At 44.9% G+C, this 17,800-nt stretch overlaps 1 protein-coding gene and 1 long non-coding RNA gene across 11 annotated transcripts in view; one reads left to right on the top strand and one right to left on the bottom strand.

Annotated features, from left to right (window-relative positions):
- Positions 1-6,493: 6,493 nt before the first annotated feature.
- Positions 6,494-9,854, bottom strand: LOC115307039. Of its 2 annotated transcripts, none has more exons than XR_003915530.1 (3): positions 8,827-9,854; positions 7,955-8,048; positions 6,494-6,776 (listed from the first exon to the last, which is right to left on the bottom strand). It is a non-coding gene; the product is annotated as an uncharacterized LOC115307039 (long non-coding RNA). The 2 variants fall into 2 exon arrangements; XR_003915531.1 differs by having other exon boundaries at positions 9,530-9,854.
- A 71-nt stretch (positions 9,855-9,925) lies between these two features.
- The window catches only part of ALKBH8 (alkB homolog 8, tRNA methyltransferase), a 36,439-nt gene continuing 28,564 nt past the window's right edge, over positions 9,926-17,800 (top strand). For 6 of the 9 annotated variants that reach the window (XM_029957671.1, XM_029957670.1, XM_029957666.1 and 3 more), the window contains exons 1-2: positions 9,928-9,953; positions 15,542-15,677. In XM_029957671.1, coding sequence (XP_029813531.1) covers positions 9,940-9,953; positions 15,542-15,677 — 150 coding nt within the window. In that variant the 5' untranslated portion in view covers positions 9,928-9,939. Of the gene's footprint in view, positions 10,000-10,233; positions 10,730-15,541; positions 15,678-17,800 lie in introns of those variants that run through there. The other 3 variants (XM_029957668.1, XM_029957669.1, XM_029957667.1) reach the window with 3 other exon arrangements.

Below are 17,800 nucleotides of genomic sequence, written 5' to 3'. Positions count from 1 at the left end.
TATTTACTTTCACAGCTAATGAAAAGTAAGGGGGCATTTGTGATCTACACCACTCCATTTAACTGCTCTCACAGACCACTTCAGTAGGGCTCCGGAAACCCAGCGACCCCCAAATACAGGATGGCTGTGTGTTGCCAAAATACCACCTACCTCGACCAGACTAGGGCTGCTCCCCACCACTCCTTCAAGAACACACAGACCGGCTGCCCAGCTTAGATCTTTGGCATTGGCCAGTGTTGTCCACATTTTCCGTTCCTGGTCAGGTTTGCTTTTCTGGGCGCCTGGGTGGCTCATTTAGTAAAGCATCCAATTTTTGATTTTGGCTTGGGTCCTGATCTCATGGTTCGTGGGATGGAGCCCCATGTCCGGCTCTGCTGGGATTCTCTGTCTCCTCTCTTTCGGCCCCTCCCCTGCTCACACACACTCTTTCTCTTTCAAAAAATAAACATTAAAAAAAAAAAAGGATTTGCTTTTCTGCTCTGTTCTAGGACTTAAATCCCTATTCATCATTTCTGCTTCTTAGTGAAACACTTTGGTATCTTGCTTACTTCTGGTTGATTTTTCTTGGTAGAAACTGGGCTGACTTCTGAGACCCTTTGCTATCCTGGCTTGGTGGCATCTGCTTAATACGCCTAACTGAGCTGAGACTCTAACCTAGAAGCCTGTGATCATGTCAGTGACAAGGCACCTCCAAAAGGCGTCCATCCCTGTCAGGAGCCTTTAGTAATCCTGGAGCTCTTGAGGCCCGGTCCTGATTTCCAAGTATGGAGATTGGCCCAGGAGTCCATTTCCCCCCAATAAGTTCCCACTTCCGCTGCTGCCATCTCCTGGTTGGAGGTACCTACTACAATGAAAGGACTATGGCTCTGTGCTTCCTGTATTTCTTTAGGTGCTGGGCACCCATTACTAAACAATTCATCCCTAACTCCTTTTGTTCGGAATTCCTGAATTTCCAGCCAAGGCTTTCTGACCACCTCACCCCACCCCAGTCTCCTGGGGTTAGGTTAGAACCAGTTAACACGAGGCCACTGCCACAGTAACATTTATAGTGGTTAGACTGAAAGAGCATTCAGCATTCCTGAAAGACCCAGGAAATCTGTCAGAGACCCCTAAACCTCCAACAATTATTTTGGCAGGCACAGAAAACATTTTTTTAAATGTGAGATCAATGTCTACTCATATCACCACCTTAATAATTCAACTTCACTAAGTTTCTGGTTTCAAATGATTTTTCAAAGCTATCTGTTTCCATTATAGTGTGTTAAATTTCACGAAGAACTCTGTAACCAGTGCTAATTAATTATGAATCCCTCATCCTGAGACTGTCAACAGGCTTCCTAGAGATGCTGAAAAGTAAATTCTAGGTTTAGTTAACTTCCTATTAACCACATGGTCTCTGAAGCCATGATTTTAAATAGGCAAGAAACTGATAGTAGCCAGTGTTTTATTTCTGACACTGAAGGCTGGAGCAGCAGAATAAAACAAGACAATTAATACTGCTTGTCTTTTAAAAAAATTGCTAATACAGGGGCATCTGGGTGGCTCAGTCGGTTATGGGTGTGACTTCAGCTGGGCTCATGACCTCACGGTTTGTGGGTTGTCTGCTGTCAGCCCAAAGCCTGCTTGGGGTCCCGTCCCCCTCTCTCCCTCCCTCAAAAATAAACATTAAAAAAATTGGTAATAGAGCAGCTAAACTTGCAATAAAGGTTCTGGACTCATTATCTTTATTGAAGAATAAAAGGTTATATTCTGTAAATTACTCTTGCATGCACTTGCTTAAAAGATGCAACCATTTTAAATAAAACATTTTTTCATGTTTATCCTGTCTATATTTGTGTCAGTAACACTTGGATCGATGTCAGAATATCAATGGACATTTTCCTACAGTGGTGTCCTTGAACTTAATGAGTACAAATGGAAAAGGAGGGACACTGTGTTGACTCCTGTCTCTGTCACTAACTGTGATCTTGGGAAAACGGCTTCACCTCTCTGGGCCCGTTTCCACAGTGGTAAAATGGAGAGCATAAAACCTACGCCTAGGGTTGTTGTGGTTGTTAGGATTGATAATGTATGTTAAGTGTCAGTACTTGCCAAAAGATAGTAGGTACGTTTTAACATATAAAACTGAGCTCTATTATTCATATGAGAACACAGACATGAATGTATATCAGTCTCTTAAAAATGTCCCCTATTTAACAGGCTTACAGTTTGTCTCTAAGTCTCAGTGCTACATCTATAAAATGGGCTGTGGAGGTGGCAATGATTAGAATTGTTTTGGGACAGACAGTTTATGGGTTCTGTAATAATTTGATGATCTGAGTCCTGTCTCATCTGGTTTCTTGGTCCCTCGTTGTACCTTATACATTGAAAACATTTTACCTAAACTAAATCCCAAATATATTAGGACCCTGGCACTTTGTTACTCTCGGAATTTTTCTTTGATGGTCAAATGTTTGCAAAAGCAGCAGAGTGGCTTGTGAAGTGTGCAGATTGCTGGGCCCTGGTCCCTGAGATTTTGAGATGCATGCTATGCCCCTCTGGGGCTCAGAGAAGCTATTTACATTTATGTTTGCTTTCGGTTGACTCCTGTTGTCTTGTGGGGTCTGGAACTCTTCATCTTTTTTTTTTTTTAAATTATTATTATTTTTTTTGAGAGACAGAGAGAGACAGTGCCAACAGAGGAGGGTCAGAGAGAGAGAGAGGAAGATACAGAATCTGAAGAAGGCTCCAGGCTCTGAGCTGGGGGCTCGAACCTATGAAGTGAGAGATCATGACCTGAGCCGAAGACAGACGCTTAACCGACTGAGCCACCCGGGCACCCCTGGAACTCTTCATTTTTAACAAGGACTCCAGTGACGCTGGTGGCGGCCAGTCTAAGGGCCACCCTTTGAGAAACATGCTGTCATCCTCCGGTCTCTAGTGTGCAGTTCGCACAGCTGAGGGTAGCTGGAAGACACTAGAAATCCTACTCATCCTGTTACATAAAGCACTCAGGGTTCATCTCCTGGAGGCTCGGGCAGGCCCCGCCTTGGATCGTCACGTGTCGCGGACTCGGGGAGCAGCTCTGAAGGAGGAGGCGCGTGGGAGTTCTGGGCGCGGGGCTGGCGCGGCTGCCTTCCCAGCTTTGCTTTAAGCACGGTGTGATTTGGGTGCCTGGGAAGTGTTACATAATCCAGAAACTATTTTTGCAAAATGGACAAGTGGGTTAGAAAATCCTAAATTCCCTACAGTGGGGGTGAATAAAGAGAAGTCCAACCCAACCAATAGAAAACGGCAGAATTGATGCTTCTAGCCTGAGGTCTTCTTAAGCCATAAGTTAAAACCTAAGACCATTAAACCACATCTAACAAGAAGCAATTGTCAAGAAGATATGAAATATGGATTTAAGTCCAGTACAAGTTAATGATGAAGTTTACCGTCTCTGGACAAGTATCTTTTTATTTCAGTGTGTTTTTGAGAGATTAATGATAGTATGAAACCATCAAAGGAGATGTTTTTAAGTGAATTATTTTTAAAGTTTTAAGAGAATTTTTTTCTTATAAAGGGAAACATTTTATTTTTTTAATGTTTACTTACTGATTTTGAGAGACAAACAGGGAAGGGGCAGAGAGAGACAGAGGGAGGGAGAGGATCCCAAGCAGGCTCCATGCTGTTAGCACAGAGCGTGATGTGGGGCTCGAACTCACAAATCGCAAACATGAGATTATGACCTGAGCTGAGATTGAGTCAGGTGCCTGACTGAGCCACCCAGGTGCTCCTTGACCCTACCTTTAAAAAAAATTTTTTTTAATGTTTTATTTTTTGAGAGAGACAGAGAGAGACAGCTTGAGCCGGGCAGGGTCAGAGAGAAGGAGACACAGAATCCGAAGCAGGCTCCAGGCTCTGAGCTGTCAGCACAGAGCCCGATGTGGGGCTCGAACCCACGAACTGTGAGATCATGACCTGAGCCGAAGCCGGATGCTCAACCGACTGAGCCACCCAGGCGCCCCGACCCTAACTTTTATAAATCCACAAATCCCAGTCCTCTGGCCACCCCAAAGGTTTTTCTGTACCCAGAGCGGTCAGCTCTTTATTCTCTTCTATCTGGAAAGTATATTGCAGAAAAAGAAATTACTCTGTGAGGTAAGGTCTTCAGCCTCAAGAATAAATCATTTTATGTGTGTGTGTGTGTGTGTGGGGGGGTGATAAAAACATTGTTTTATAGCTAAAATCTTGGGTTTTGTAACTGACCCCAAAAAAATCCCAAAAACAATCATCTAAGCAGGGTTTTATGTTCTGAATAACAAATTGCAGGCTAGCTCCTTTGCTTTTTTCTTCTTCTTTCTCTCTTTTTTTTTTTTTTTTCTTTTTGTTGCCTGTAATTACTTCATGGGAATTCTTTCACCCTATGACAACCTGCAAACTTTTCATTGAATTTTTATCACCAAAGCATGAATAATGCATTCAGTCCTGAAATGTCACTGTGAACATCAAATGGTTTTACATTATGCATTTTTGCTGGAGTTTCAAGAAGCCGGCAATCTGGGAAACACCAGAGACAAAAGTTTGGAAAGGAAATTTGATACAAACTTGTCATTTACCTAGGAGGGAGAAAATAAGTAGCAGAGTAAGTGGAAAGACTGGGAAATCAGTGTGTATTTTTAAAACCATAAATAGAAAAAAAAAAAAAAAGAAAGCAAAACTTATCAGTGGGAATAAGTGGGGAAAAAGCCAAAAGGTAGCCAGGAACAAATGGTCTGGGGTGGGAGCAAGGGAAATGAGAAACCTCCTAAGAATAGGAATTGAGTTTGAAAGTGCAGTGAAATGGTACCACAATTTGAAACTATAGTAAAAATAGAAGTCTCAGAGACTGTTGGGAACATCTTCAAATATTTTCTGATTGAGGAATCTGGAAGCAGAGATGTAATGCTATTAGAATCCTACCTTGGAATGCTGTATTAGTTTATGACGGTGCTCACCCTTCAAGCGTCCGTTTCCCTTAGGTTCTGAGAGAAATCCAGCCAGACCGTGTTCAGTTGTCTACCCGTCACTTGTTTTCCTGCTAACAGAACAGGGAACTCTGTTCTGATTTTAGAGGTCTCTTGGTCACGGGGAGGATGGGCCTCATCCCAGCCCCATGGAATGAATCATGACTAGCCGAAAACAGCCATGGTAATCCCATACCCTTTAGCTAGTAGCATGTGTTTTTCTATTGCTGCTGTTAAGACGCAGGCGCACATCTAGTACTGCACAGTTTGGTAGGCCCTAAGTTTGGGCTGGCTCACTTGGTTTCCCTGCTCTGAGTTTCATAAGCACAGAATCAAGGGGTCAGCTGGCTGGGCCCCGATTACAATGCTCTGGGAAGGATCTCCTTCTAAGCTTATACAGATTGTGGGCAGAATCCAGTTCCTTGTGGCTGTAGGACTATGGTCCCCATTTCCTTGCTGGCTACCAGCTGGGGGCTGCTTCTAGCTTACAGAAGCCTCTCTCCAGACCCTGCACACAGACTCTTTGCTCTCAGAGACAGCAACAATGAATCAAACCCTTCACACTTTTTTGATTTCTTCTGCTTGATCTCTCTTACTCTGACTGGAGATGTTCTGTTGTTAAGGAGTTGGGTGGTTATACTGGGTGCCTGGATACTCTATCTTCAGGTTTGCAAACTTTAATTATACCTGCATATTCAAAGGCTCCAAGGATTAGAGTCTGGTTATCTTTGGGGGTTCATTACTCTTCCTACTGTAGTATGCAACCCAGGTATGATCAAAGAAACAAGAGGGAGTCCATTGGGAACTTCATTTCCTGGCTGAAAAAGACATAAGACTATGCTCCTTTTTTTCTAGCTAGACACACGAGTATGGGGACAAGATATCTGGAGCAGCAACCACTGAGTAGCCAGGAGACATCAAGAATGAGGATATAAAGTCAACAAAGGCTGGTGGACTAGGGGAGCAGAGAGCACCGGGGTTCTTGATGACATTTTTGAACAGCAGAACCAAAAGCAATGATCGTGTTGCTGTGGATGGCTTGTCAGTTGAGGAGGAAAAAAAACTTTTTAAGCAGTCTGCCTAGTTTTCTGTCACTGGCAACTCAAAGGAATTCTGAATATGTTGCTCCTAGCCTTAATTCCTGGAGCTCTCCTGTGGGACAGACCTGTGTTTTTCCACGCTTAAAATGTAGCAGTGACTGACCTGATTAAATTCACTTATACAGTAGCTCCTTATAAGTGTCTTCTGTGGTGGTGCCAATCTTAGCTTCACCTCAAGACTGTGTTCTGGATTACAGGGTCCAGGGGTCAGAAACCTATAGCCCATGAGCCAAATCCAGCTGGCATAGTCAGGGGAGAGCTAAGATTTTTAAAGGGTTGTTTGAAAACAAACAAACAGAAGGACAAAAAAAGAATATGTGACCAGAGACCATGTATGGCCACAAAGTTAAAAATACTTATTATCTGCTCCTTTATAGAAAAATCTTGCTACCCTTGTACCAGTCACACAGAGGGCTATACCAGTCATGACGCTGAGAGGAGGTTTACTAAGGAGAGTCATTAGGTCAGCATTTAATGCCTTTGAGAAATTACTATAGATCACCATGTAAAGGTTTTGGCACAGGTAGGATGAATTCTATCTTCAAATTAAATTTCTTTGCAGCTCAACATTTCTATTATTACAAGACTATGGAAGACACTGGACTTACATAATGAATAAAACAGGGTCTTAATGCAGCTGAACATTGCTTCAGGGAGTCATCTTCCCAGGAGAAACGATCCATTCAGTATTCCAGGCAAGACATAAGGGCTGGTATAAAAAGGATTGCATGCAAAATTTAAAAAAGAATGTTTACAGGGTGTCTGGGTGGCTCAGTCAGTTGGCTGAGCATCCAGCTTCAGCTCAGGTCATGATCTCATGGTTCATGGGTTTGAGCCCTGTGTCGGGGTCTGTGCTGACAGCTTAGAGCCTGGAGCCTGCTTCCGATTCTGTGTCTCCCTCTCTCTCTGACCCTCCCCTACTCATGCTGTCTCTCTCTGTCTCTCAAAAATAAATAACAAACATTAAAAAAAAAAAAAGAATGTTTACGTATTTTGAGAGAGTGGGCGTGAGCACGAGCAGGAGAAGAGCAGAGAAAGAGGGAGAGAGAATCCCAAGCATGCTCAGTGATATTGGCACAGAGCCCAATACGGGTCTCCATCTCATGAGTCATGAGATCAAGACCTGAGCTAAAATCAAGAGTTGGACAAGTAACTGACTGAGCCACCCAGGATCGCCTGCATGCATACTTTTATAAGTCTCCACCATTTTCTAAGGAGGCAAGGATGGACAGCGGGTGGTTGGAAATTTGTGCCTGTAACTCAAGGTCAGAAGGTAGAAAAAAAAACAAACAACGACTTAATAGCTACTTTACAGTAATTATTACATCAGTGCCAAAAGGTGAACGCCATCTTATAGTTTCTGCTTCACGTCATTCCCCAATACATGGATTGTTTTCACTAAACCAAACTCCCTCCTACAAGGAACTCAGGGGTGAAGATAAAAGATGAAAGGAATCTGCAAACTCTGGGGAAGTAGACAGGGAAAGACTATAGAATAAGAGAAAAGGGTCAAACATAAAACGTGAAGGATTGCTTGCATTTAATTGTGGAAAGATGAAGGCAAGCTAGCAAAAAACCCTGAAAACAAGTGATCAGAAGGTATAAAGAGACCTAAGAGAGTATAATTTCATGGAGACTAAGAAGCTCAAAGCTTTTTTTTTTTAATGTTTTATTTATTTTTGAGAGAGAGAGAGAGAGAGCGTGAGCAGGGGAGGGTCAGAGAGAGAGTGGGGAGACACAGAATGTGAAGACAGACTCAGCTCAGAGCCTGACACGGGGCTCGAACCTACGGACCTCTAGATCATGACCTGAGCCTAAGAGAGATGCTCAACCTACTGAGCCACCCAGGTGCCCCAAGAAGCTCAAAAGTTTTAAAAACTTCAGTACCTTCAAGCAGGGTGGATAAGGAGGTGAGACAACTGAACTTGGCCAACAGGAGATATTTTATGTCGTCCAGTTTGGGAGCCACTAGCCACAGCAGCTGTTAAAAAAATTTTTTTTAAGCTTTTAATATTTATTTATTTTTGAGACAGAGCATGAGTGGGGAGGGGCAGAGAGAGGGAGACATAGAAACTGAAGCAGGCTCCAGGCTCTGAGTGTCAGCACAGAGCCAGACATGGGGCTGAAACTTCTAAGCCGTGAGACCATGACCTGAACTAATGTCTGACGTTCAATCGAATGAGCCATCCAGGTGCCCCACAGCTGCTTAAATTTAATCAAAACTCAGTGAAAAGTTTTATTTATTCATTTTTAAGTTTATTTATTTTGAGAGAGAGCATGCAAGAGTGCTTGGGGGGGCGTGGCATAGAGAAAGAGGGAGAGAGAAAATTCCAAGCAGCCTCTGTATGGTCAGCACAGAGCCTGATGGGGGCTCAAACCCACTAACCATGAGATCATGACCTTGGCTGAGACCAAGAGTTGGATGCTTAACTGACTAAGTTACCCAGGGGCCCCTGGATAAAATTTTTTAAAATTAAAAACTCAGTTCCTTAGTTGTACTAGCCACATTTGAAATGCTCAAAAGCCACATATGGCTAGTGGCTACCAGACTGGACAACGCCTAATACATTGGCATCATCACAAAGCCCTGGTGGAGTGTGTTTTGGGAAGCATCCAGTTGTGCAGAAGTAAGAACACAACGGGGAGACCGAAGAGGGTGGCCCTTATCCCATTTGGTAGTTAGTTGGCCGAGGTGCGGTCGACATGACCTCTCCAGCTTGCACTGGCTCCTCACTTTTGCAATTGAGCCTTACCCTCACCTTCTCTTTCCTGAAGTGTTGCAGCGGCTGCCTGCCTGCCTCCCAGCTTCGGTTTTTCTTGCTTCTAATCTCTTCGTAAAAACCCTTCCAACACTCAGCAACACTCTTGGGGTCCGTGCTCCCCACCGGTCCAACCTCAGCGTTCCCGCTCCTCCACTTCGAGGGGCAGCGGATGGGGGCAGGCCATCAGCGCTGCGGGAAGTGATTTCCTCCTCGCTCCCCGCTCTCCTTCCTTCCCTGCGCTCAACCGGCTCCCGATACAATGCGGGCTGAACCGTGACCAGTGCAGTCATGTCACACGGACTAGAGCTGAACCGTGACCAGTGCAGTCGTGTCACACGGACTAGAGCCGAACCGTGACCAGTGCAGTCGTGTCACACGGACTAGAGCCGGAACAGCTAACCCTCGTCCTCTCCGGTTACCAAATCTTTTCCTTTCCTCCTCGCGCCACTGCTGGGTCCTGGTTAACAGCTCCCTACCTTGGTTTTTTTTTTTTTTTCCTTTCTTTTTTAACCAGTACAACATCCTATTAGTCTTCTTTAGTCTCTCGTCCTGCCACCGAGCAGAAGCTCTGGTCCCAGACCCGCAGGACAGGATGGCTTCCGTGATCACAGAGCGTCTTCCGTGACTCGGGGCGGCCCCTCTTCCTGCCGGCACCCCCTCAGCGCTCTTCACACGTCTTCCTTTCGCGTGTGGTACTCACCGTCCCCGGGCACGTTCATGCATATTCCCTGCCCTCTCTGAGGCCTACACGATGTCATCTTCCAGACCCTAGCCTCCTCGCCCGTCCCTCTGAGAAGATTCCGGAGGAAAGATGCTTAAGACCCAAGGAGTAGGTGGGGAGGGGAGGAGGGGGAAGCATCATTGAGTGACCAAGGGACACAACCGGCTTGGCATTGCCATCTGGGGGGCTACGCAAAGTAAGGAGCACTCAGAACCCTCACTATCCCAGAGAAAAAGACAACCGTGCGGCCACGGTAACACACAGCTACTTCCGAACGGCAGATCTAGGCCGAGGGAGTGGCGGAAGCCCTCGGGGCGGTGAAGGGAGATCCCACAATCCCCTTCGCCGCCCCGCAGGCTCATGGGAAATGTAGTGCAGTTTCCTCCAACATGGCTGCGCCCAGGTGAGGGGTTACGCCGGTAGCTGCCGCCACTTTCGGTGACAAACCGGTGAGCTGGCGAAAGAGAGTGCGCCGGTGCGCTGAGAGCCCAGCCTGGGCCGGGGCGGAGACGTGAGGCACTTGTCAGAGGCCGGCGGGATGACTGCAACCCCGCGTTCTCCTGTCGGCCACTTCCGGCGTCCTCCTCTGCCTCACCCGCGTGGGCCTGAGGACGGAGGGAGAGGCGGGATGGCTGGTGCGGGCCCCTGGGGCGGTCCGTGGGCAGCGGGTGTCTGTGCGTCCGTCTGGTCGTGCCGGTGTGTGAGGTGCACGTGTGTGCGCGCGCGGTGCGGCTGCTCACGTGACTTGGGTGTCACTCTTGGGTTTGCTCTGGGGTTGGGGGCTGGCGTTTGCAGCCTGGAGGGTGTTCGTCGGGCGCGGTTGGGGCTCGTCCGACCTGTGCAGTGAAGGAAAGGCGTCGGTGGTGGGTCCGGGGCCCACACAGCTCAGTCTTCCCGAGCTCTTTGTTGAGCAATCCCGGAGGCCCTTTGGCCGGTGGTGGTGTCAGGCTTTGATTTTAGTTTTTAACAGGCACTTACCGGTTCCTGCTGTGTGCCGGGCACTCTAGTCTTCGACCTCAAGTAGACGGCAGTTTTCTGGGCGAGCCCAACACACAGATGGGTAATTGTTATACAATCTGAAAACGACACAGATTAGAAGTACATCAAGTATTAGTGAAACATCGAAGAGGGCCACCAAACTCAGAATTTGGAAGTGGTTTGGGAGGTAAGAAGGCAAAGGTAGGTAAATATAGTGAGTATGGGCTTGCTCAGGAAACGTTTTTGGGTAGCTACATGTTGCTAGATCCTGGTTTGGCTTTTTTGGTTTTTTTTTTGTTTGGTTTTTGTTTTAAGTTTATTGAGACAAAACGGGTTGAGGAGGAACAGAGAGAGACAGAGGGAGAGGGAATCCGAAGTAGGCTCGTTGTCAGCCTGTGTGTGTGTGTGTGTGTGTGTGTGTGTGTGTGTGTGTGTGTGTTGGGGAGCGGGGGTCCCATGAGCAGTAGAGCATGACCCGAGCTGAAATCAAGAGTGGGATGCTGAACTGACTGAGCCACCCAGTGTCCCTAGATCCTGTTCTAATAAAACAGACAAAATCTCTACTTTTCTTATTTCTGGTAAGTTAGAGGAGGAAGAGAGGAAATAATGAGGACATAAAATACAGAGTAGGTGTTCTTCAAAGAATTAAAACAGAATGACATGACAAGTGATGGGGTCAATTATTTTTTAACCACTTACAGTTTAAGGGGGGCCCGAGTGACTCAGTCAGTTAAGCATGCAACTCTTGCATTCAGCTCATGTCATGATCTCACGGCCTGAGTTAGAGGCCCGCATCAGGCTGTCTGCTGTCAGATCTCTGTCCCTCTCTTTCTGCCCCTCCCCTACTCACACTTTCACACTTTCTTTCTCAAAAATTAACATTATAAAAATTGAATTTTTTGCGGCACCTGGATGGCTCAGTCAGTTAAGCCTTCCCTTGATTTCGGCTTTGGTCATGATCTCACAGCGGCGAGATTGAGCCCCGATTCAGGCTCTGTGAGGGACGTGGAACCTACTTAAGATTCTCTTTCTTTCCCTCTACTCCTCCTTGCCCCCCCTCACTCCCACTCACTCACTCTGAAAAAATAAAAAAGGTTTGTTTTTAATTTTCTTTTTTTTATTAAAAAATATTTTTTAATGTTTATTTTTGAGAGAGAGTGTGGGTGGCAGAGGGGTAGAGAGAGAGGGAGACACAGAATCTGAAGCAGGCTCTAGGCTCTGAGCTGTCAGCATAGAGCCTGACACGGGGCTCGAACTCACGAACCATGAGATCATGACCTGAGCCACAGTCGGATGCTAAACTGAGCCACCCAGACGCCACCAGGAACGTTTTTACATACTTTTTTGGTTCATTCTAGGCACCCCGTTGTTCAAGGAGGGCAGGATCACACACACTACTCTTACCAGTTAGGGGCCTATCCAGTAGGATATGTTGGTGTTCAACTTACTAGCAGAGTCTGTGTGATCTCTAAACTCTTGTTATCCTACAGAGAGTGTGCTTAGACTGTCTTTGATTGGACTGGACTCAGTATGGCTAAGAGTCGATCTAGTAAACAGTGACCTCATTCCCGTCACACTCCCACAACATGGTAAGGAGCATCCAGACTTTGTGCAAGAGGAGACATTTCTTGGCCAGGGAAGTGGGTTTGTTGGAAAGGGAGCATCTCCAGACCTCAGCTGCTGCTGTCAGCCTGCTCCTTGTCGAGGTGACTCAGACCTGCCGGGCCAGCACATGGCCACGTCACAGGAATGGGAACAAATGAGCCTCCCTGGCTTTCTGGATGTGTCTTTCTTCACGTGTGATGATGTTATTTGAGGGAAGGAGGGAACGAGGATGACGGAATGTGATCATGAGGCTCCATCTGCTGGTCTGGGGCGCTTAGTATCATACTTGCGCGAGCATGTACTCAGCATCTCTTCTGTCTTATTTCTTCCACATGGCAGTCTTTGCTCGTGACTTATCAAGAAAGAAAATCTTAATGCATTCATCCCTTGTTTTCCATTTCACACCACAAAAATGTCATTCCAAAGATGATGACCTTGGGATAGAATGTCAATGAGATAGTTCTTTGAGGGCCCTCAGCTTTCCTTTGTCTTCTTGAACTGTTCTGATCTGGCTCTTCTGGAAGTTATCAAAAATTTATTGGCCATATTTAATCCTTTTAGGAAATTTGTGAGATAGTGTCAGAGATTAACACAGCCAGACGGTAGTTAGAGTGGTGAAAATAGATCTCATTTAGTAACTACTGTCAGTAGGGAAAAAAGCTGAGCTCTGTTCCGACTTGTGAGAAATGATTTGGATGTTTTAAAGGGAGAAAAGGAAGGGAGAGCAGAGCAGGGCTCTGTAGGCGGAGAGAAGTGAAGAATTACAAAGGATTGGTCTGTGCAAATGCAGTTAGGCCCGCCGTGTTTGCTGGCTAGCAGGTACCAAAGTTAGGATTCTGTCCTACCAGGAGACTGGGACAGAGGCCTCATCCTTCCCCATGACTACATTCCAAGGGAAGAATGACTCTAAGGGACACTTCTGAGCTGCAAGAGATACATATTCACAACTGTAATCCCCTTTTGGTAAATACGATAAGAAGGGGAGGTCAGGGGCCTGATGACAGGTGGTGCTAGAACTAATATCAGAATTCCCTGGCAGCATTCGCAGTTTTCTCAGGCAGGCATTTTAACGTGGTATTGGGGACATCCTGGTTTTCTGCTGCTGGAAGCCACGGTAGAGTTTGGTCAGGTTTTTTAGTGCAGGCTTTAGGTGGAGTTATGGGCCAGGAACAGGCACCGTTATCCCCATTTTACAGGTGGGGAACCTCAGCACGGAAATAAACAACTCTCCCAGGATCATACAGCTAATGAGTGGTAGCGCAGAGATTTGGATGGACAGCCTGGGCCCTAAACACTGAGTTACACGGTCTCTTAGCAGTGACTGAGGCTCTGGGGAGACGGTATAATCCTTGTCCTCAGAGAGCACACGGTCCAGTGGAAGGGGCCAAACACTGGAACAGATCATCATAATTAGTGCAGTTTTAAAAATATCCATTCTGCTCTCCTTTGCTTGTCTGTTGAGGACACCAAAAGCTCTCTCTCACCTGGTTTCTTCTCCTTTCAGACACTTCATACTGTCACCTGCCAGCCAGACACTGCACTGTGTATCTCCCCAGCACCTCACACAGGTGGTGTCCTAAATCCTACTCATTACCATGTCGTCCTGACCGTCTTCTGACTTCTGGAGTCACTCCAGTTTTAGAGCGCCGTCACTAGTCTTAGGCTCTGCCATGTTAGCGAGTGATCTGTGCTTCCTCTTTCCCTCACGTCTCGGTAGTCACAAATCCCTCCTGATGGTACTAGAACTTTCCTTGCATCCTCCCGTCTCCTTGTTTCCTGTCTTCGCAGGGCTCCACCCAGACCCCCCTATCGTTTCTCCTTGCCAGGCTGGGTTACTGCAGGTACTCGTGCCTCCCACTCCCCTGATGCGCTGTGCGGCCTTCCTTGTCACACGCACCCTGTGTGTCACACGCAGCCCGTGTGTCAGGAGAGCCCCTTCCTGGCTGTTCTTTCATTTGACTCAGCATTTGCTCTCTAGACGTAAAGATCACTAATTAGAGTTTGGGCTGTTTATGAGCTGTTTTGGAATACAATTTTATTTAACTGCCTGCATTTACGTTATTTGCTAACTCTGAAGACTTTCAAGTGGGTGACGAGTGGGATCAGTGGATCAGCCCGCATTCTCTGCTCTGAAATTTTGCCTACCTCTCTGCCTTTGCCAGACGCATCCATTTCTGTATTGAGCTCTGTTGCTTCACTGGATGCCCTCCTTCCAAACGGCTGTGTTCCCCCATCCTTCAGTGCTCAGCTCGCATCGGCTTCTGTTTTGAAGTTTTCCCAGATGTTCCCAGTTAACGTCGATCTTATTTTGTTTTTCTGATTCATGGCACATCTGAAGACTGTACGGTTAGCAATTCTAGAAAGGCGTGTCATTCTTTGATTGCTTAGTGTTTGTGGGTTTTCCCCAGCTGGGTGTAAGCTGTGTGTTGTGGTTGTGGGCTGCAGGTGCGGAGACCATCAACAGGTATGTGTGTACAACTCATTATCATCTGTTTATCCCTTCAACACTTTTCATTGAGCACCTACTATGTCTAGCATCCCTGCTCTCTTGGGGTTTACTTCCTGATGGGGGAATTAAGCCAACAAAGGAATCATCACAACTTAAGTTAAACTCTGTTAGCAAAATAGGTAGGCTCCTGCAACAAAGCGTGCTGATTCGGATCATGGGAACGCCTTTTTGGGAAAGCACTCAGTAACTACCTGCTGACTGGCATATTTTAGCAGAAGCCAAATGCAGTTCTGTGGGGTTCTTATGTCTGTATTTAAAAATTATATAGAAATATATAACATGTACTGCTTAAAAAATAAAGTACACCTAAACCTCCATGTAGAGTAAGAAAGACCTTTGATGCTTTTGTATGTCCCTTTTATATCACATTCCTCTCCTCGCCCCAGAAGTAACTTCTGCATTTTCTGTTTATTACTTCTTTGCTTTTCCTTGCATTTTGCTATGTATGTATTTCTAGACAATTTATGGCTTACTTCTGGGTTTTGAAGTTATTTAGGTAGAATCATACTATATAGTCTGATTTTTTTTTTCGTTTCTTCATTTTTTTTTCTTTCCTAACACTATGTTTGTGGGATTTGTCTATGGCACATTTTACGTAGGCCTTCATAGGGGATCTATACCTGTGGGTGATGTAGTGATTTACTAGCGCTGAAGCATTGGAACAGAACGCCCAGAGACGCTATTAGATGTCCTTGCTTCTTTGTCACCGTCTCCTTCAGTATTCCTTTGTTGTCCAGGCATCTGTTTGTTTTCACTTCTGTTGATTGGTGAAAAGCGAAGTAAACATTTTAAAACACTGTCATGCAGAAATATTTATAAACTATGGAATATATGAATAACATAATTAGAATTCCCTTTGGGATTCTTAAGGTTATTTATTTATTTATTTATTTTTGCAGTACTGCCATGGACAGCAACCATCAAAGTAATTACAAACTGAATAAAACTGAGAAGAAGTTATTAAGGAAACAGATTAAAGCCAGGCATACTTTGCTGAGACATGAAGGCATTGAGACAGTATCCTATGCCACCCAGGTGACCTAAAACGATGATTCTTTGAATGTGATTGTGTGACAGTAATGTTAGTTAATAAATGCTCAGAGAAGAAGGCTGTGATTGTTCAGTTGTGTGTTATGTGTCTGTTAAATATGCGTACAAGAGGACCTGCTACCTCTTGATATGGGGATGTACTTTGAATTTCCATTGATTGTGTTGGCTGAACTAGAGGAAGTTATGGGTGCATATTATGACAGAAACACTTTGTAACTGTTTATGGTTTACATAGTGTCATTACATTCTTTATAATATTTAATTTTCTTAAGAATTCTCACATGATAGGGGAGAAAATTAAGCTTCTGAGGGGTTGCGATGCATCCTCTGATGTAGGGCGACTGAACAGGAAACTAGAGCGAGGTCTTTTGTAACCTAATGCAGTCTTCTCCCCTCTATACCTAACTTCATTTTTGTTATAAAGTATTTTGATCATATGCTATAAAAACATTTTTAACTTATTAGACCTTATTCAAAGCCTTTTCATTTTCCAATGACCACAATTCAGTCCGAAGGGACTGTGAGACATCTTGGACCTTGAGTTAAGAAGAACCTACTTTAACTCTTAGCCTCTCTTCTTACTTGGATGTGGGCAGTGCCTTGATCTCGCTCTCTTCATTTGTAAAGACCTACTCCTGCATCCTTTTTATTCCATTGGATTGTTAGATGCTAAAGGGAACATGTATGTGACAGTACTTACTAGTCATTAAAATCCCACATGAACATCATGTATCTTTGCTGGTTGTAAGGAGTAGGAAGGAAGCTCAGGCATCAGTAACCAAGGGCAGGAGGCAGGCCTCTGAGAAGGTGAAGCTGGGATTAAAACTTGGGCTTCTTGGCCCTGGGGCCAGTTCTCCTCCTTAACGTCACGACTCTGCTGTCTTCTGTGACGAGTTAAGGCTGACAGACGGTACTCTGATGAGGGAGATTTAAATTAGTGAGTAAAAGGCCCGTACTTAGATTTCATTAAACGCCATTTTAATGGCTTAAATTAAATTTAAGAATTAAACCAAATTGCTATCAAGAAGAAGATAGAGTACAGAATACGTTAGAAGTGATTTGCCTGCACACACGTGACTGTTTCTGCCAAGAGCCAGCGAGGCTGTGAGACGCTCGGAAGGGGAAGCTGACACGCTTTCCTCTCGTCTCCTCCCAAGTGTAACTTGCTTCCTTTTCCGTCCAGGGTGTGAAGGGAAGTGGTAAGGAGAGAAATGGGTTAAGTTTCTTTCCTGCCTTGGAACTTGTTTCTAGTGGATCTGTTTTCTTAGGATTTCTAGAAGCTTTAGCTCCACATTTATGGCTTCCAAATGTGTCCTTATTTAAGCTTATTTTTTCTAAACACAGTATTTTTTTAAAAAAAGAATAAAATTGTAGAAGGACCGTTAATTATATACCGTCTATTCAGGGGAGAACAAATGTTTCCATGATTTGTTACAAGTATATGTGATTTTGTGCAAATGTATACCCATTGTGAGATTTTTCCAGAACAGTGATCCTCAAATTGTCAGGATTGAAGATAATTTTTAAAAACATTTTGAATTCTTTACTTTATATTATGGGGAAAATTGCTTGTCTGGACAATTATAAATAATATGATTATTGCTCTTAATTATGCTGTGTGACTCACATGCAATAGGAAATAAGTTCTTCACTTTCTTCCCCCACTGCACTTGTTTTTGTGTGGTTTGCCTTTAGAATTGCCCCCCAGTCACTTAGCATCTCTGAGGACCAGTAGGATTCCTCAAGTCCTACCTCACTGTGCTCCTCAATTACCAGATGGGACAGTGGACACCTGACATTTATAAAACCTTTTTAATTCCTTAGAGTTGGGAATTTGGGAAATAGAAGTGTTTTTGTAACTATGGCTGCATCTAACCAAATTATCTTGGTACTTTCACTTATAAACCATGTTGAATGAGGTTCCAGGCAAGCCATCTTAGACTAAATTCTGTGCCGAATTTTATATCATTGTCTAAGTGTATGTGTTTCCTATGCGCATGTGCACATCGTATGTGCATATGTGTGAAGTGCTGACTCGCCCCTGACAGCACGGGGCTTTACTTTTCTCGTTAGGCAGCTGTATGATGCTATTGCATTCTTCTACAACG

The sequence above is a fragment of the Suricata suricatta genome, chromosome 11, assembly GCF_006229205.1.
Source record: "Suricata suricatta isolate VVHF042 chromosome 11, meerkat_22Aug2017_6uvM2_HiC, whole genome shotgun sequence".
NCBI classification, from domain to species: Eukaryota; Metazoa; Chordata; class Mammalia; order Carnivora; family Herpestidae; genus Suricata; species Suricata suricatta.
This window is presented reverse-complemented; position numbering and strand designations above follow the sequence as displayed.